The sequence below is a fragment of the Panthera onca genome, chromosome A3, assembly GCF_046562875.1.
Source record: "Panthera onca isolate mPanOnc1 chromosome A3, mPanOnc1 haplotype 2, whole genome shotgun sequence".
NCBI lineage: Eukaryota > Metazoa > Chordata > Mammalia > Carnivora > Felidae > Panthera > Panthera onca.
The window spans coordinates 117,616,297-117,636,291 of record NC_138341.1 but is presented as its reverse complement, the minus strand read 5'-3'; the positions used below and the strand labels follow the sequence as shown (position 1 = coordinate 117,636,291).

At 51.5% G+C, this 19,995-nt stretch overlaps 1 protein-coding gene and 1 long non-coding RNA gene across 3 annotated transcripts in view; one reads left to right on the top strand and one right to left on the bottom strand.

Moving 5' to 3' along the window:
* The window catches only part of MTCL2 (microtubule crosslinking factor 2), a 71,468-nt gene extending 54,585 nt beyond the window's left edge, over positions 1 to 16,883 (top strand). For both annotated transcript variants that reach the window (XM_060617257.3, XM_060617246.3), the window contains 5 exons: positions 1,218 to 1,469; positions 2,690 to 2,761; positions 4,057 to 4,127; positions 5,489 to 6,839; positions 10,438 to 16,883. In XM_060617257.3, coding sequence (XP_060473240.3) covers positions 1,218 to 1,469; positions 2,690 to 2,761; positions 4,057 to 4,127; positions 5,489 to 6,839; positions 10,438 to 10,590 — 1,899 coding nt within the window. In that variant the 3' untranslated portion in view covers positions 10,591 to 16,883. The remainder of the gene's footprint in view (positions 1 to 1,217; positions 1,470 to 2,689; positions 2,762 to 4,056; positions 4,128 to 5,488; positions 6,840 to 10,437) is intronic.
* A 924-nt stretch (positions 16,884 to 17,807) lies between these two features.
* Positions 17,808 to 19,953, bottom strand: LOC132668116 (uncharacterized). Its single transcript, XR_009605479.2, has 2 exons — positions 19,754 to 19,953; positions 17,808 to 18,102 (listed from the first exon to the last, which is right to left on the bottom strand). It is a non-coding gene; the product is annotated as an uncharacterized LOC132668116 (long non-coding RNA).
* Between the last annotated feature and the right edge of the window lie 42 nt (positions 19,954 to 19,995).

The window sequence follows — 19,995 nt, the reverse complement described above, 5'->3', positions numbered from 1 at the left end:
CTGGTGACGGCCTTCACACATGGCTGGGCTTCTCCCTGATGTATTCATTCACTCCCACCTCTCCTCATAAGAATCCCCTTAATCCTTTGCTACCTGGTTTTGTTTTGCTTCCTCCCCACAAACTTGGGGACTCCCCTCCCCACAGCCCAGGGAGATCAAAGGAGCCTTAACCAGGAGCCCTGGAGCTGTGGTCTCTGTTGTGTGCCCGGAGGCAAGTTGTTGCCCTCCTGCGGTCTGAAAAGTGAGAGGGTGGGTTTCCTCCCACTCAGAGAGATTGTCGTGACCACCACCACCCCCACCTGTCATGACTCTTCAGGTCCCAGCTTCCCCGAGCCTGTCCCTGCTGCAGGCTGCCTTCCTGGGCATCGTGGGCCCCTTGGGGGTGTGCACACTGATGATCTCTGCTGGACAAGCAATGAAACAAACACAGAGGGGTTAAATTTCTTTCCCAAGGTCATCCAGCTAATATGAAGCAGACCTGACCTTTCTCCCAATTCTCTGTTCCTCCTGCCTTCTCATTACCATGACCCCAACCTTCTTCCCAGGGTTCACACACTTCTGGCTTCCCAGTGCCACCCTTCTTTCCTCCTAACCCTCCCTGCAGAGCTCACGGCTCCTGCCCTGTCTGCACATTTCACTGTTCCTGCTGACCCCCCACAACCCAGCCATTCCAAGTGCCCCTGCACACTGGGAAGTGGACCAGCCCCTATGGGGGTTAACATATGAGAGCACAGCCTGGGGGACTTGGGGTACACTGATGCTTGAGGCCGCATATTTACCTCCTGCCACCCTGAGTCTTGGTGCCACGAAACCCATCACTCTGGGCTGATTGCTGCACACATTCATTTTGTGATCCTGGGTGCGTGTCCCGCACTCACCATAAACCCAGACCAGTTGTGAGAGTTGATGAACTATGAGAAGCAATAACCAGGAACCTCTGCTGTTTTGTAGCTATGTGACCTGGGCCAGATAACCTCTTCGAACCTCTTTCTCCTCTCTATAATATCAAAAAAGGTAGTTGTCTTGTTGAGACGTCATGAGGATACTGAGACAACGCTTGGGAAGCACAGAGCTTGGCATGGAAAGAGCTCCCTGCGAGCCTTGACTGTGAGGAGGGCTTAGTTCTGAGTAGGTGGTCAGCAGGCGAGGGGTCTTCAGGGCAGAGAGGCAGGGTCCCCTGGGGCCAGACACCCAGTTTGCTCTTCCTTCCGCTGCAGATGGAGCTGAAGGCTGGCAAGGGGGCTGGGGAGCGGGCAGGGCCCGACTGGAAGGCAGCCCTACAGAGGGAGCGCGAGGAGCAGCAGCACCTGCTGGCGGAGTCCTACAGCGCTGTCATGGAGCTGACGAGGCAGCTGCAGATCAGCGAGCGCAACTGGAGCCAGGAGAAGCTGCAGCTGGTGGAGCGGCTTCAGGGTGAGAAGCAGCAGGTGGAGCAGCAGGTAAAGGAGCTGCAGAACCGCCTGAGCCAGGTGAGGCCTGTCCCAGCCCGAGCTGGCTCCAGCCACCGCGGGGACTCACTGTGGGAAAAGTCCGGGGCTAGGATCTCCTTCAGTTATAGCTGGATCCAGGTGCTCAGAGAATGCAGTAGGCGCTAGGTCTATCCGTCGGACAGTCTCTCAGGCTTGCTTTCCTCTGTGCTTTATTCCGAAGCAAGCTGTCATCAAATATGGCTACTGTTAGTTGTGTACTCATCTCTTTACAGCTTACCACCGGCAATAGAGAGTTTTCCTCTTCCATAAGGCTGATTGGCCAGTTGTAAGTCATGTGCCTACCCCTAGAGCCCTCCGAATTTGAGAAAGTTAGAGTCCTCTGACCAAAAGAGGGGGATGGGAAAAACCATCATTGGCCATTACGCCCCAGTACGGTGCACATCACGCACTCAGCTGCCACCTACCAGGCTGCTATGCGCCATTCTTTATTTTGACTTTTTCCTTTGTTTTACTTTTTATTTTAATTACATAAATCAGGACATCATCTTTATATAAGACCCAAATATTGCGAAATCATACGCCAACCCACTTCTTCCCTTTCTTGCTACTTAAATTTATGTTCACAGAGACCTTTTTTAAAAAAATCTTTATTTATTTATTTTAAATGTCTCTTTATTTTGCGGGAAGGTGAGGGGCAGAGGGAGAGAGAGAGAGAGAGAGAGAGAGAGAGAGAGAGAGAGAGAATCCCAAGCAGGCTGCATGCTGACGGTGGGGCTTGATCCCATGACCAAGATCTTTTTTCTTTCTTGAATCAGTGATGGAATCGTAAGATACGTATGTTTATATTTGTTTGCCTCTTTCATAAAGAGCTGTTCACAGCAGGGTGTAGAGGTCAGTCTACTCATTCCATCTACCTGCTGCTTAGCATGCCCAGTATGGAGCCCCCACTCTGACGTCATCCAGCTGGTGCTTAGCTGACCTAGCTGGTCCAGGAATTGCAGCATGAATTAGCGTAGCAGTGACAGCGGTTACCGTATAGAATGATGGGCTCTCTAAGGATGCCTGTAAATGGCTGCTCTCGTGGCCATTTTCCAAATCCACCTTTTGGTGGTGCGGAGCCGCTGCCCACTGGGAAGATGTCTCCTAGCCCATGACTGGGTCCTCCGGGCTAAAGCAGAGCCTGCAGAGTGGCCTGCATAGAGCTAGGGCCCGCTCACCAGCTTTACCCACCACTGACCACCCTCTTTACCCTTGCCCAGCTACAGAAGGCTGCTGACCCCTGGGTCCTGAAGCACTCAGACCTGGAGAAGCAGGACAACAGCTGGAAAGAGGTGAGGGGGTAGCAGGCCATCCATGTTCTCTTGGCTCCTGGCTCCACTGCAAAGCCCCTCACATGTGGGAGAGAGGTGACAGGGACGATGCTAACTCTGTCTCACAGGTCATACCCTTGCACTTTGGGCTCCTCGATCCTGGCATCTCTACCCCATAGTTCCAGCCAGTGGTTGGGGACTTGTGAGGAGTCCCCAGTGGTTGGGGACTTGTGAGGACCCCCTGCCAGTGTCATCCTTCCATGCCTGGGAGAGAGGCTGGGTGTTTCTCCGTGTTCTTGGCCAGGCCTTTGCCCTCTCTTTGGTGTCGCTTGTGCCTTTCTGAAAAGCAAGGCCTCTAAGAGCTGTCTGATCTTGAGCAAGTCACTCTATCCTTCCCTGCCTGGGCTCCGGTTACCTCAGTGGTAAAATGAGAATCACATTCTGTGCTGTAGCCCAGCCCTCTCTGTGGAGACCAGTTAGGTCACGTCGGTGACATTTGCTTAAGCCTCAGGTGCATTGTCCACATAGCAATATTCTGAGTAAGGAGACAGTGGGCATACAGGCTCTTTGCTCATGACAGCCCGAGGAAATGGTGTATCAGGGGATTTGGTTGTAAGCGACAAAATTGTGGGGAGCTGAGGCAGGAGAGGATTTGACTGGGGCTCAAGAGGGCTGGTGACGCAGGTTCTGAAAACTTGTGCAAGTCCCAGGGGACCTGCTCTGGAATGAGGGTGAGACAAGCCCTGAGCAGGAAACGTCAGGCCGCTGGTATCACTGCTAGCTGAACGTTGGCTGTTGGGTGCTTTGTTGTTGCCACCACATTCAGAATAACTTCTTTTTTTTTTACATTTATTTATTTTTGATAGAGAGAGACAGAGCACAAGTGGGGGAGGGGCAGAGAGAGAAGGAGACACAGAATCGGAAGTAGGCTCTAGGCTCCAAGCTGTCAGCACAGAGCCTGACATGGGGTTCGAACTCACAAACTGTGAGATCATGACCTGAGCCGAAGTCAGACCTTAACCGGCTGAGCCACCTAGGCACCCCCAGAATAACTTCTAAAAAGACTCTTTCCCAGGGTTCTTTCTTGGAGCTCTGATTGACCAAGCCTGGATCACATACCTATGGAGGGAGTGATAGACGCCCTGTAGCCAGAAACTGACCAACAGGGATTCCAGACCAGTGCTGACCTCACTCCTGCTCTACAAGAGGAGACTCAGGCATGGGATCCAGGGTCGGCTCCCACACTGACCTCCTGTCACCTTCCCTTGGTGTGCTGGTGGCCACAACTCACTCTTCCTGCCTCTCTTCCTTGACAGACGCGGAGTGAGAAGATCCTCGACAAGGAGGGGGTTTCTGAAGCTGAGCTTGGGGGAACCGCCTTAAAAAGGTGCTGGCATCCCCTCCCCCTGCCCTGCCCTGCTCTGCCCTGCCCTGCCCTGCAGCCCCTCTCCTGTCCAACCCTTCAGGCCCTCTCCCTGCTCCACTCCTTGTCTGTCTTCTTTCCCTTGCCCCATGTGTCCACCACAGCACCTCAGCAGAGCTGATGGAGCCCTGGGATATGGTTTCTATGGAACTGAAGCCACTGAGAAGCCAGGAAGCTTGGGACAATTAGAATTCCAGCCCTTGATTTTTCTTGTTTGTTTGATTGTGGATATGTATGAAAACCTGGGACCCCATACATCCTAGCTGGGAAAGAAATTTTCAGCTCCTCTTGGGGTTCCTTCCTGTGTCTGGAGTTAGGGGAAACAGGCTGGGCTATTCCTGGGATTACTGAGCAGTTTCCTCTGGGCCCAGCCCTGAGCTGTGGCCAGGGATATCCTGGGGCTATCAGGGCCATATCTCCACCGTTACAAAACCCTGAATAGAATGAGAGCAACAGAACCCCATCTGGGCCATGAGAGGAACCTCAAGCCAGGCAGGCCCAGGGTAGGAGGGTGGGCTCCGGAGTCAGCATGTGGGGCTTGAATTCCAGCTGTGCCATTTCTAGGAACGCGACCTTGGGTGATCCTTCCCATCTCACTCCAGTGGGAACCGTAGCACCTGTCGCCTAGAGTCCTGGAGGGCCGAATGGTCTGACCTCTGAGATGCATTTATGTGCACCTGACACTGGAGGTCGTCAGGCAACACAGGTGCCAGAGGTTCAATGGCATCTTATTTGGGTTCCCCCAAAAGCAAACACAGGATTTGAGAACTTGTCTCAAAGATCCTGAGACAAGGATTTGAGTGCAGGTCATTTATTTGGGAAGGGATTTTAGGAAACACTGGAAGTGACACAAGGAAGGGAAGGCAGCCAACAAAGGGGGATGTTGTCATTCCGCGGACAACCGAAGCTCAGTTTCGCTGAGGAACCCTGGGAGCCCGAGTGGAATGTGCAGCTCAGAGTCACCTGTCCGAAGAGCAAGGAGGCTGGGTACTGAGCTACCAACTCCCACCCATTGTTTGCTGGGGGCTGTGTGTAGGGGCAAAACTCTGTGATATTTGTAGCTTCCTCTGCATGGAGGCCAAGTGTGCTCTTGCAGTCATGAAAAAAGCCCTTTGGTGGAGAATGGCAGGTGTTCGGAGTGTGCTGTGTTGGGTGTGTAGGTGTGGGTGCGGAGGCGATGTGGGGCAGGGCACCGATAGCGTCTTCCACAAGACGTGAGCAGGACGGTCGTGGTCCCAGCTGTGGACCAGCGAAGAAGACCAGAGTGCCTGCTCTCTTTCCATTATCTTCCACTAACCTCGCTCTTCCTCCTCTGCTCCTCCCAGGACCAAATCTGTTTCGTCCATGTCTGAGTTTGAAAGTTTGCTCGACTGTTCCCCCTACCTTGCCGGTGAAGCTGCCCGAGGCAAGAAGCTGCCCAACAACCCTGCCTTTGCCTTTGTGGGCACCCAGCCGGCGGACTCAGAGAAGGATGCCCAGGAACAGCCAGGGCTCTCGCCGCGGGACTGCAACCGCCTGGGCGCCCTGGGCTGCCAGGAGCCGGCAGGAAGGCAGATGCAGCGAAGCTACACGGCTCCTGATAAGACGGGTATCCGCGTGTACTACAGTCCCCCAGTGGCCCGGCGCCTGGGTGTCCCCGTGGTCCACGACAGAGAGGGCAAGATCATCATCGAGCCCGGCTTCCTTTTCACCACTGCCAAACCCAAAGAGTCAGCCGAGGCTGACAGGCTAGCTGAGAGCTCCTACAGCCGGTGGCTCTGCAACTTCTCACGGCAGCGCTTGGACGCAGGCTCGGGGGGCAGCCCTTCTGCGGCAGGGCCCGGCTTCCCGGCAGCCCTGCATGACTTTGAGATGTCTGGCAACATGAGCGATGACATGAAGGAGATCACCAACTGCGTGCGCCAGGCCATGCGCTCGGGCTCGCTGGAGAAGAAAGTGAAGAGCACGTCCAGCCAGACAGTGGGCCTGGCCAGTGTGGGCACGCAGACCATCCGCACGGTCAGCGTGGGCCTGCAGACGGACCCACCCCGCAGCGGTCTCCACGGCAAGAGCTGGTCACCTCGCAGCTCATCACTCGTGTCGGTGCGCAGCAAGCAGATCTCCTCCTCCCTGGACAAGGTGCACTCGCGTATCGAGCGTCCGTGCTGCTCGCCCAAGTATGGCTCGCCAAAGCTCCAGAGGCGGTCCGTGTCCAAACTGGACAGCGCCAAGGACCGCAGCCTGTGGAACCTGCACCAAGGCAAGCAGAATGGCTCCGCCTGGGCCCGCTCCACCACCACACGGGACAGCCCTGTATTGAGGAACATCAATGACGGGCTGTCCAGCCTCTTCAGTGTTGTGGAGCACTCGGGGAGCACGGAGTCTGTCTGGAAACTGGGCATGTCCGAGGCCCGGGCCAAGCCTGAGCCTCCGAAGTATGGCATCGTGCAGGAGTTCTTCCGCAACGTGTGTGGCCGGGCACCAAGCCCCACCTCGGCGGCAGGGGAGGAGAGCACCAAGAAACCGGAGCCCCTCTCCCCAGCCAGTTACCATCAGCCAGAGGGCATGGCCAGGATCCTGAACAAGAAGGCAGCCAAGTCAGGCAGCAGCGAGGAGGTCAGACTCTCGGTGCTCCCCCAGGTGGGGAAGGATGGTGTCCCCCGGGATGGAGATGGAGCCACAGTCCTTCCCAATGAGGTAGGTGGGAAGGGCCTTCTCTTTTTTCTTGTCTGGGGTGTTGACTTAATGTCCAAACTCTTTTGGCTTTCAAACTCAGGAATATGGTTGTGTGTTTCAAAAAGTCTTTTTGCTGGTCTGGAATGGGGGGTGAGTGGGGCACTTGGCTGGCTTAGTCGGTAGAGCACGTGACTCTTATTCTCAGGGTCGTGAGTTCAAGCCTCATGTTGGGTGTAGAGCCCACTTTAATGAATGAATGGAAGAAAGGAAGGAAGGAATGGGGATTGGAAGGCCCCAGACCTGATGGATACATGGTCTGAATACAAGAAACTAGTGAACATGACTTATCTGACCACCACACACCAGAAATTGCTAGCATCCCCTCCAAGGAAGAGGTGTACTCACTGCTCTCCTGCAACCCAATGGAGCCAGTGTGTTTGGTTCATGAGAGCCAATTGTGTGCATCTCTGTGTGCAGTAAAGCACCTGGAGATCGGCCACAGTAGGAGGATTTACACCATGAAAATTGACAGGTGCTCCAAATCAGGGCTTCTCCCCTCGCTCCTGGAAAACTAGTTATTAAACATTTTCCGGGGCGCTTGGGTGGCTCAGTCGGTTGAGCGTCCGACTTTGGCTCAGGTCATGATCTCATGGTTCATGGGTTTGAGCCCCGCGTCAGGCTCTGTGCTGACAGCTCAGAGCCTGGAACCTGCTTTGGATTCTGTGTCTCCCTCTCTCTCTGTCCCCCTACCCCCGCCCCACCCCGCCCCCGGCTTGTGCTCTGTCTCTCTCAGTCTCTCAAAAATAAATAAACGTTAAAAAAAAAACTTAAACATTTTCCCACACACCCCAGCCTACCCCCTAAGACTCTTTGCCTAAGTGCTTCTATTTCCTCTGAGAATCTTTTGCTGCACATGCCACCCCTGCACCCCCAGATATCAATTTCAGATTTGGTTAGGGATTATTTGCATGTTAGTAAAAGAATGCATATAAATTAGTTTTCCAGAAAGGGAAATGGTGGAACATCTTATGGATCCCAGGCATAAGGACCCGAAGCCCTCAGCACCTTCTCTGACTTCCTCTCCTCTCCCTTGAGCTTTGTTTTCTCTGATGTCTACTTTCTTCCTGTCTCTCTCTCTCTTGCCTTTGCATATATGGTCCCAGCTCTGCTTCTATAACATCTTCTAGTTCAAACATCTAAGAGACACTGACTCAAATCCCTCTGTCTAATTTCAGATTACTAGAAGAAAGAAGAGATTGGGATTGGTCTAACTTGAGTGCAGTACCACCTTGATCTAGCCATATCATGTGATATCACGTGGGTGATATCACATGACCTGCGGTGCACTCAGTAAAGGTTGTAGGTGGAGGGCAAGGAGGTGGCATGGGCTGTGATTGGCCCGTTTGTGTGTATGTGTAGGTGGTTTCTAGTTTTTATCTATCATACATAATGCTGTGGTGGACAAGGTGCAAAAACATTTGTCCACATTTCAGATTATTTCCTTAGGTTTGAGTTGCAGAAATGGGATTACAGGATAAAAGAACATAACATTTTAAAGGCGTTTGATAAATATTGCCAAATTGTCTTTTTTTTTTTTTTTTTTTTTTTTAAGATTTTAATTTTAAGTAATCTCTCCACCCAGCATGGGGCACGGACTCACAAACCCCCGATCAAGAGTTGCATGCTCCACTGACTGAGCCAGCCAGGCACCTTGCCAAATTGTCTTTCAAAAGATTTTGCCCAGGGGTGCCTGGGTGGCTCAGTCTGTTGGGTGTCTAACTCTTAATTTTGGCTCAGGTCATGATCTTACAGTTTGTGGGATTGAGCCCTGTGTTGGGCTCTGTGCTGACAGTGTGGAGCCTGCTTGAGACTCTCTCTCTCCCTCTCTCTTTGCCCCTCACTTGCTCTCTCTCTCTCTTTCAAAATCAATAAATAAACATTAAAAAAAAAAAAAAGGAGTTTGCCTAATTTCTACAGCCTCTAGTGTATGTGGTTAGTACTTTACTTCTCCATACTCTCGAACCAGCAGGCCTTACTTAAAAAAAAAAAGTATTTTAAATTCTTACCTTTTTTTAACTTTAAAAAATTTTTCCGTTTAATGTACATACTGAACATATAATAAAAATATGCCTCACTGAAGTCTCATAGACCAAACACGCTCATTGTATTAGGGTTCTTTAGAGAAACAGAATCAATAGACTGTGTGTGTGTATACATACGTGTGTCTGTGTACATGTGTGTGTATAGAGAGAGGCAGAGTTTTTTTTATAAGGAGGCGGCTCACATACATAATTATGGAGTCCTAAAACCTAGAGGATAAGTTGGCAAGTTGGAGACCCAGCAGAGCTGATGGTTTAGCTCCAGTCTGAGCTCAAAAACCTGAGAACCGGGAGAGCTAGTGATGTAATTCCAGTACAGCGCATGTAGCTAATATAGTTCCAGTCCTAGGACCATCAGGCAGGAAGAATTCTTATTCAGGGAGAGTCAGTGTTTTTGGTCTTCCAGCCTTCAACTGATTAGATGAGGTTCACCCCCATTAGAGAGAGCAATATGCTTTGCTGATTTAAAGGTTAATCTCATCCAAAAGCAGCTTCACAGAAGCTCTCAGGATAATGTGTGACCAAATATCTGGGCACCTTGTGGCCCAGTCAAGTTGGCACATAAAATTAACCATCACACCCATATCACCACATGTATATCAAGAGACACAGGTGGCATTTTGGATGTTGATTTCAAAGCTGATCCAGATATTTTTCACTATGTAAAATATCGTGTTACCCATTGACTCAGTAGTTCTTCTAGGAATGTAGCCTATGGAAATATTCACAGAGGTGGGAGAACATGCTTGTATAAATAAATGTATGGCATTATTAATAAAAATTGCTAACATTTATTGTGTACTTAGTAGGCACTATGCCAAATGCTTTGCCTGTTATATTTGATTTCACCCTCACAACATTTTGGGAAAGGCATCATGTCCTTCATCTTAGAGAGAAGGAAATCAAGGTTCAGAGAGGTTAAGTAACTTATCCAAGGTCATACAGCTGGTAAATGGCAGGGCTAGGATTTGAACCAAGCAATTTAGTTCTATAGCAGCACTTTTAACCATTATCCCTGTGTTGATAATAGTGAAAAAAATTAGAAACTATCTAAAATGCATGTAAAAAATGAATTGGATAAATAAATTAAGGTACTGTGTTTCCATTCAGTAGAATAATGTATAGTATATAGCCATTAAGAAGAAGGAAATCTAGATATACATAACGACAGAAAAGTGCTTATGTTTTGCAGTTACAAACTATGCTGTAGCAGATGATGTCATTTTGATAAATGTATGGGTGTGCAATGTGTTGAGAATTTATGTTTGATGGATAACATCTACTTTTTTCTCTGTGTGTTCCAGAATTGATTACATTGTGGAATGTTATTTATGAATATTTGTTATGGTTCTAATGGGAGAAAAACAATTTTAAAGAATTGGTGTAGAGAGGGGGCCACAGCCCCTGGGAACCGGTTCCTCAGGCAAGGCTGGGTCCAAATTCCTTGCCCAGCTGGCCACCCAGCCTCTGGGTAGCCGGTGCCTCTTGGCTCTTTCTGACTTCCTCCTCTCTTCCCCTAGGATGCTGTTTGTGACTGCAGTACTCAGTCTCTCACTTCCTGCTTCGCCCGGCCGTCCCGCGCTGCCATCCGCCACTCTCCTTCCAAGTGCAGGCTGCATCCCTCAGAGTCCGGCTGGGGTGGGGAGGAGAGGGCAGCTCCCCCCAGCGAGTGACAGAGCAGCCGTGCTCCCCACCTCAACCAGCCCATTCCCTGGATAGCTGAGGGGAACAAACGGAGAGGGGACGAGGCGAGGGGCCCATGCCGTCGGCATCGTCTCGCCCTGGAGGGACAGCAGCTGCACCACTGCCAGACAACAGCATTCCCATCCAGGTAAAGCGGGGTCTCCTGCTGACTGCTGGGTGGTGATCTCTGACTTCCTAGGGGAAGGCAGTGAGTGGAAGGAAGACCACAGCTAGGCTTCGGAAGTGGTTCCAGAGAGATCCTCTGGGAGCCCATCCATTGGGAGAGCCTTGCCTCGTTCTGCCCAAACCCCCTTCTCAGAAGAGCCAAGGAAAGGATACACTTCTGGCCATGCTCCTCAGGGGAAAAGGCTCACAGAGATGTTCCCTGCCAACCACGTCCTCCTTCACGGGGAGGAAACACCAATGAGAAGAACAGTCTTTGCTGTAAGAGTCAACGTGGGGTTCCTGGTGAAGCTGAGGTGGGCATCATCCCCATCCCTTCCTTCTCCCCACTTCTTCCTCCTCCCAGCCCCACTGCTCTGGATTGCTATGGCTCTAGGGGGTATGATAGGGCAGTAGCCAGGGCCAGCATCTGCTTGGAATCCTGGAGCCCTGGATCTCCCTGTGCATAGCCTAGATGCAGCAAGGACTGGAAGATGAGGTAGAAAAGTGTGGGGCTCAGGGTTGGGTAGCCACTGGAAATGCCTCCCTGGTCAAGGTGGCTTGCGGGGCACCAACCTTGCCAGGAAACACCTTGAAGACAGAAATAGGTGGGGTCAGTTTCAAGACCTGGTGCACAGATAAATGCCTAAATACCCACTGCCTTGATGGCTGGGGGCCTCTTTCCCTGGCACCCTGGAGAGGCGTGACACATCTCCACTGTGTTTACATCCTGTGGCTGGTGGAGAGCAAACATGTTCCCAGTGAGAGACTCCCAACTGGCCACACCAGGCCAAGGAGCACTCCAAGAGGCCAGTGCCCCAGGACGTGCTAGTGGACTGGGGCCTGGAAACACATTTCCTCGGTTGTTTATTTGAAGTTTTCTTACTATAAATATTTAAGGTAGTTTTACTTTATTTTAATAATTTAATTTACCCCAAAGTCCCTAAGGTAATTTATTGGAGGTTCTGACATGTATTCTTGCCATTGGGACAAAGTGAGGCTTCTAACACGATGGACAGGCATGGGGTCCCCCATGCCCACGAGGCAGCTCGGCAGCTGAGCTCTGGTCTCTTGGTCAAGTTTGGAGGGCCCCCCCCCGGTAGAACTGGAGCCCTGCAGCTTGCTCCCCAGTACCGCTGACCATCTGGCCTCAGAGCACTGCTTTTCACTCACTGCTAGGTACTTGGCTGGCCCCCAGCAGTCAGTCTGTAAACGCTCACTGACAGGGTGGAGGGCTGGGCCGCTGTCCCCACTTCCCAAACATTCTCCATCTGCCCTCATTTTCCTCCCTCCCTCAGAAACCTTTTTTTAAGGAGTCAAACACAGATTCCTAAGGCTCTGTCAAGAGCATGGCTATCTCTCCAAATTCCCCAAATGAGAACTCACAGGAAAACAGGACTGAACTTCGAGAATGTTGTTTATTGCAGCTTTGCACATGGACCTGAGAGTGCCAGCCTGCCTCAGCTCTCACCACCTGCCAGCCTTCTCACCAGCCTCTTTCCTTAGCCTTATGGCCTCTCCTGGCCCCTGTTCCAGCCCCAGCTCCACTGCCCGCCCTTGCCCACGTCCCACGTGAGCTGCCTGAGCCATCAGACAGACTCTGCCATGTGGCTCATTGCAATGTGGCGGGAAAGGCCTCAGCTGGCCTCCCTGTCGGTGCCAGTAAACCCATTTCGGTTGCACACATGCCCCCACACACGCAGATGCGTGGACCTCCTGCAACTGGCTGGGGGCCCAGAGTGGAAATACCAGAATAAAGCCACTTGTCTGTGGAATTTAGGAAGACCAAAAGCCAGCAGTTTTGCTTGTTTGTCCCCAGGACTCAGGAGACACCTCTGCATTCCCACCTGCTCCCAGTCCTGCCCTTTCAGGGTCACCTGGACAAGTCACCAAAGTCCTTCATATCCATTCCCAATGGGCAGAATGTGAGGGTCATGTCGGTCTGACCAGGTACTTCCTTATGCCATAATGACTTGTGCGGGCAGAGTGGGCAGGCCAATGGAGCCAAGAGCCTGTCCCCTTTGGGGTGCCACTGCTCCCACCCAAAAGGTCAGGGGGCCCCTCCAAGGTTATGTCCGGGTGAGGGGATTCACACCAGGCCACACGCCACCAGAGGCCTTCTGCCATCTCCCCAAGCCGTGGAGGGTCAGGGAGGTAGCACTCCCAGCCTTGGGGAGAAATCCTCGCGAGACCTGAGCCCTGAGGCTTACGGACCGCCCAGCCTTACCATCGTCCTCGTCCAAGATTGTCCTTGCCATCTCTTGTCTCAGCGCCTGGCTGCCCGGCCCTCCAGTTGGTGTCAGAGGCTCCAGATCTTGGTTTTCAATACTTCCTGCATGCCACTGTGCAAGGTCACTCATCACTGTTCCTACAGAAGCCTCTGGACATGGGGCTTGATGGGGTTGAAAATGTTATGTGTAAATATTGGTTTGGTTTGATTTTTAGCATTTTAATTAGTAACTGGTTGTGTTTTCTTTTTTGGGGTGTGGGGGGTTGGTTTGTAAAATCTCTACTCTTTTGGAATGTAATTTCTAAGTTTGTTTCTTCAAATGCCTTTTAAGTCTCGGTAACATTCCCAAAGCAGAAAACTGCCTGACCCACAGTGGGGATTCCCCTGGAGCACCCAGGAAGGAACACTGCCCTTCTTCTCATTTTCCCCCTTCCTACTCCTCCTCTGCCATTTTACTCCCAGAACTTTTTCCTCCTCTTCCTTCTCCCTGACTCCCTCTATCCTTCTTCCTTTTCTGCCGTCTCCACTCTCTTCCACCAAAGTCCCAAGGAACCCAGGGGTCCTAATTTCCTACAGACCACTAGGCTTATTGTGTTGGCACCAGTTGGCTGGGGAGGGGACACAGGGGACCCTGATTGACCTAACTGACCTGGTCAATTGCCCAGATTGACCTAAACTGGATGACCTCATGTTTTCTGTGCCTGACCTCTTCCCAAAGCCAAACTAGATCCTCCTGGTGGCAGTGATTGTATTTGAAATGAAAATCAGACCACGTTGGCACATCAGTGGCTCCTAAATCTTGCATGCACAAAGCATATGTGTCCAGTTTCTTGTCTCCCTGTTTTCCTCCCACTTTGATCCCCACCAAAGACTGACCAATTTAAAACCACCTCCAAGAGGTCTTGCTTTCTGTGAACTCAAAATGGGCCCCACCTCTTGGTCTTCCCCCAGGGACACTCCTCTCCCAGTTGCTCTCCCAGATGACAAAGTCAAGGGCCCAAAGACTCGACCCTCTTACACGCTGACCACTATATGGTTCCATCATACCCATCCCTGTACACCTTTCACGGTTTCATCACCAGCCTGTTGTCCTCTTGCGCACCCAACTTTCAGGCTCTTCCTCCCTCTCCCCTCCCATCCAGAATGTCCCTCACCTTCCAGCCTCACCAGCCCCCACAAGCTCCCACTACCTCTTCAGTCATAATAATCATCATCCTGTACACACCCCACCTAGAGCACTTTACTATCTAGAAATTGCTCCCCTCTCCCCTTCCCCCCACCCCTCCAAACCCCCCCCCCCCCAACGCCCCGTCTCCTTCAGACCTCTCAGGGACAGCTCTGGGAGGCAGCCTTGGTAGGATGGGTTAGTGCAGATAAGGAAACTGAGGTGCAGGTCTCATCCCAGAGTCCCCTAACTGGGAAGTCAGCGAGCCTAGACTAGGACCTGGGTCCATCAGATCCCCTGGCCCAACTCCATCCTTCTTGCTGTGTAAACCCACTGCCCCACTGGGGGCTTTTTTGTGTAGGTACAAAACACCCAGAATATGCCACTACCTAACCCAGACACGAAACCATGCAATGGTCACCACTATCCATTTCCAGAACTTTTTATCACCCAAGCTGAAATTGTACCCACTGAACAATAACACCTCCCCACCCCCTCACCAAGTCCCTGGTAACCTCTGTTCTACTTTCTGTCTCTATGAATTTGTCTATTCTAGGTAGTTCATATAAATGGAATCATAGTATCTGTCCTTTTGTGTCAAACCCCCTCAACTTTTTAGATGAAAAATCAGGCCCAGAGAAGAGAGTGGCTTGCCCAAGGTCAAACTAAACAGGACCAGACCCATGTTTCCTGACTCTCAGCAGGTGCTGCATCCCCAGCGGTGAATGAGACCCCTCCACCCTGACATTCTTTGCTCTTGGTCGAGCCCTTTCCTCTCTCTGGGATCAGTCTGTTCACTACCCCACCCCTCCTCCTGCCCATCCTCTCTGTTACCATCTTCCACCAAAACTCCTCTCCTCCTGCCTCCTCTTCTCAGCTGGTTCCCACCAACAAACCAAGTGCCCTGGCCCTTGGCCAGGTGTTCTTCTTAACACCCGAGCTTACCTTAGCACCCATCCCTTAATGCTCCCAGAACAGCTTCTCCAGCTCGGCTCCCTTGCCATGGATTTCCCTGGTACGTCAGCAACCCCTCCCTGGCCCCCTCAGGCTCACATTTCCATCCTGTCCAGGAAGTGCCTGTGTCTGTGGTCGTCCATCTCTGATGTTTGCTGTCACATTTGGTGGTGTTTCTTGGGTTCTGCTTTATTTATTTTGTGTTTTCTCACACTAAAGGAGGCACCTTTCCAACACCTCAGACAGCATTAGCCTTGCCAGCCCTTCACATTGGGTTTGGCCCCAGCGACCTCCCAGCTGAGCAGGACATCCCCTAGGTCCACTCTTGAACCTTATTATCTTCTCTGTCCCAGGCTCAGGACCCCATCACCGTCCACTGTTGGGTGGGGCAGACTTGAATGCCTCCTTCTGGGCTCCTGTACCCTCCTCAGTCCTGCCTAGCCTTGTTTGGAAAGCAGATGTAGCCTGGCTTGGGTTCTTCTCTTCCTAGGTCATTCACCCATTGGTCTGTCTGTACATTTGACACCGCACTATCCTCTCTGCTCTTCCCTAGGCCTCACTGCCTCCAGAATAGCTTATCCTAGCAGAACCTCACCCAGGCTTTACAAATTACCCCTCCCAATGGCGTTTAAAGTTTGCAAAATCCATAGACCCAAGAACCTCAAGGAACATGATGCTGGGCCCACATCCCTTGCCCAGGGGTCCTCCTCACCGCCTGCTACTCTTCCCTCACCCTCCTTGGACCCTCCCTTGTTTATCCCATCAGCCCTGTTTCCTTCCCTCCTTGCCCTTGACCAGCCCATGAGACCCCAGACCCTAAGGAAAGAAGCTCTGGTTTCCAATAAGCATCCTTGGAGGGCTGAGGTAGTCAGGGCTTGGATGCTTTGTTACAGTCAATTCTGATACCAAACTGTTCTGTGAAGAGGAACCTCAGCTGGGAATCTGGAGACCTGGTCCAAGTGTGAGATCTCTTCTCCATTTGCCTGGTTCTAAGAGCCTCCCCATTCTGTGATTTTATGATGTGCATCAGGATTATCCTCAGGGCCCCAGAACACCCCTTGTGTTTTGGGATCCTGCATCACCATCCTCTCTCCACTGGACCCTGGTATCCTGGCTCTCTCTCTACTCTGCCTCTGATCTCTGTGCCTTAGTTTATTTCTCTGCACAGGGGACTCACCACAAGACTATTCCCAGAAGCTTCCCAGGTATTTTGGTGCCTCAAAGGCTGGGCCTTGCCAGCTGTGGCCCGGCTCCCTGTCACTGCCTCAGGACACCAAGTTGCTGAGAATGAGGTGCCTGGAGGTTCTCAAAGCAGCTGGAGCATCACCTGGGAACTTGACAGAAATGAAAAGTACTGGCCCCACCCAAGACCTTTGGAATTAGAAATTCTGTTGTGGGGCCCAGCAAGTTGGGGGTTATTAATAAGCCCTCCAGGTGATTCTCATACAACAGGAGTTGGCCAACTGCTGACCTACACTAGCAATCAATCAGTGTAGCCTGGTGAAGGACTGAGGCTGGCCCAGACCAGGAACAGGTGGAAAATACCAATCTCATCTAGATGCCTGAGAGACTGGGAACTCTCCCTGCCCACCCCTCCCTGCCAAACAAAACAATTATGTCCTTCTTTTCCTAGAAGCTGGAGGGCAGGAAGAAGGCTATAATTTTCCTTTCCCTGCCTCTGGCTTAGTTCCAGCTCTGCTCATAAAAGGCCATGTAGGGTTGTGCTAGCCAGGCAGCAGGTATGAGTCCTTGGGGGGGGGGGGGGGGAGGAGGAGCAGGAGAAAAACACCCTCACCATGTATCCCTTGGTAACCTCACCATAGGAGCATGGCCTCTCTTCATGTAGTAAAAAACCTAACTCCTCAAGGAAAGAATCCTAAATCCCTAGCTCCTCCCCTTCCTCCTTCCACCTCCAGGGAAACTGAATAGACAGTGCCAAAAAACAGCTCCAACACCCAGCAGCTGGGGAAGACAGCCAGAACCTGTCGTCTCACCTTGGCCCTCCTTCCCCAACACCTGCCAATACTGTGAAGCCCCCTTCCTGCCCAGCCTGGTTTCTTGGTGAGGGTCCTGCAGTTGTGGGCCCTGGGGGGCCCCCAGGGAAGGGCCTTTGGGAGGGAAGGGACCAAGGGCATCCTTGGGCCAAACTGTCTGCCTCTCCTGTCCACTGTTTTCTCTTCCCCACTTCTGTCTTCAAAAGGCTCCTTCCCAAGATGGATTGGGTGCTAGGACAACTGGTCCAATCCGCCAGCTATCCCTGCCCCTGTGTCTTATTTCAGACATAAGAATAACTGTACAGTGTAAACTTACAAAAGGTTTTTAATGGTTGTAGATTGGAAATAAAGTATGTCATATGAAGAGTTTCCTTGGATTTGGCCTCCTCTCTGATTTCTCTTACAGGGTGGGTGGGGCCCCCATCAGATCTGAAACCTGACTCTTCCCCCCGCCCCTCCAATCCCAGCCCAGATGCCTGGAAAGGAGGGAGTCCTGGGATGCCACAGCCAACTGGCTGGCTTGGCGTCACTTGTGAGGGGCCACCAGGGGTTCCAGATGGTGACTCCTTACATCTCAGAGCCTCCTAGAATGTGTGATATGACCGCTGAAAAACATGCAGAGTGTTCAAAAAATATTATTTTCTACAAAAAACTTTAAAACATTTATCATAGAAAAAATAAAGAGGACACATTAGACATGGGTCAGTTATCTATTATAGTGTAATTGGCCCAAAAACATTTATTGGATCACAGGTGCTGTGAATCCGGAATTTGAGAGCTGGGTAGTTCTGATTCAGCGTCTCAAGAGGTTGCTGTCAAGGGTCAATCAGGCTGCAGTCATGTGGAGGCTTGACTTGGACTAGAAGATCCATTTGTAAGGTGGCTCACTCCTGTGCCTGGCAAGTCATTGTTGGCGTTTTTCCCCACATAGACCTTTCCATAGGGCTGCTTGAGTATCCTCACAACATGGCAGCTGGCTTACCCTAGAGCAGGTAATCTATGAGAAAGCAGGGTAGAAGTCACAATGCTTTTTGACTAAACTTTGAAAATCACAGTCATTTCTGCAGTATCTTCTTGGTTATACAGGTCAGCCCTACTCAGTGTGGGAGAAGAACACACAGAGCATGAACAGCAGGAATCAGAGCTCAGTGGGGACCATCTTGGAAACTGGCTATCATATGAAAAATCTACATCTCTGTCCCTCTATTTTTTTCTAGGGGTGTGGCAGGAGGCCGGGGTGGGGGGGGGGGCGGGGAGAGGCTAACAACAGCCAGGCCTGTGCTAGGCATTGAGAATGCAGTGGATGGGCCTGGAAGACAGGAAAGCAAATGTCAATGGTAGGGGGAACCCAGGGTGTTCAGGGAGCCAAGAGGAATTGGAAGGTCTCACAGAAAGGATATATGAACTAGCACCTGAGGTTGAGATGGTGAGTAAATGAAGGGGATAGTGGTATATTATAGGCAGGACGCTGATGGGAGGTGGCTCCAGGGGAGGCACTGCATGTACCGAAGCCTAGCAGAGAACAGAGCACAACAGGGGAACCAAAGGTTGTCACTGGAGTGAGGAGTGATGAAAAAGGAGAGTCAGATCATGCAGTGCCTTATGAGGGAAGGAATGTACACATCGTGTGGACAGTCGGAAACCATGGGAGAATTGAAAGCAGAGAAAGCACAGAGGATGTACTGGGTCTGGAATCCGTGAAGCAGTATTCTCACTGTGCCTCAGGATGACCATTCCTGGCTGGGAACAGTGTTCTGTTCTTGGGACACTGACAAACAAGGACTTGATAGAGGTGGGCAGACATAGAAGGAACTGGGTACCACTGAGCCCCCAGAGTGTGATATTCAGGGGACCAAGAGCAAATCTGTTTTCAGATGGCCATTAGAACCAGCAGGTTGGAAACACAGGGTGGAAAATTACAGGAAGGGAGATTTCTACCTCCTATCAGAAAACTCTTCCAAGGACCGTAGCTGCTATGGAAGGATGACCACAGTCATATTCCAGCTGTTCCTCCCCAATTCGTCTTTCAGACTTTATGGGCTTCTAATAATTCAACATTTGGTTTCAGATCTGAAAGGACCGCATACGCAAGGGGACATTTCCATGGCCTCATGCTAGGTGCTGAAGAAGCAGCCTGCTCTCTGGGGGCTCGCTCCCATGCCAGCAAGGGATAGTGGAATAGGCACGGTTAGGCTTCTGGGAGCATATAATTTTCAGCCTGGAGTCTCAAAGAAGAATCTGAGAGGGATTAATTCCCAATTTTGGCTTAAAATTGGAGAATTTTGCAAGATAAACCTGGAATGCGCTACCCAGAGGGAACGGCTTGAGCAAAGGAGCAGAGGGAAGAAGCAATAGGGGTAGGCAGAGGAGCTGTAAGCAGTTTGGGGAGGGGGTGGCCTGCAATAAGGCTACAAAGGAGAATTCTTGAACTTTGCCAAGTATTGAAGGGACCACAGAAAGAAAAAGTGCTAGAGTAGGAGTAGGATAGAATGAAACAAACTTGAGTACAGAGGTCCATTTCGTCCTGGGAGAGACAAGGCCCGCGTTTTTGTAACTAACAATGCAAAGAGAGGGCGGGGACCATGGGCTAACCGGGGCAGGGCATCAGATGCCCTGTGGCCCACTGTATTCCTTTGGCAAGCAAGTACCTCTCTGGGCCTCGGCCTCCCCAACTTCAATGGGCTCTGGGCGTGTCAGACACAAACGACAAGATGAGGTGGCGTCCAGTACGTAGATGGGGACTCCTCCCCGGGCGTGGCGTAGCTGGGGAAATGGGTTACGCTGCCCGATTTGGACCAGTAAGGACTCGACAGAAGCGGGCAGAAGGCCGAGGCTTGAATACTAGTCTACGCATGCGCTTCCAAGGAGGCCGGCGTTCTGCGCACGCGTG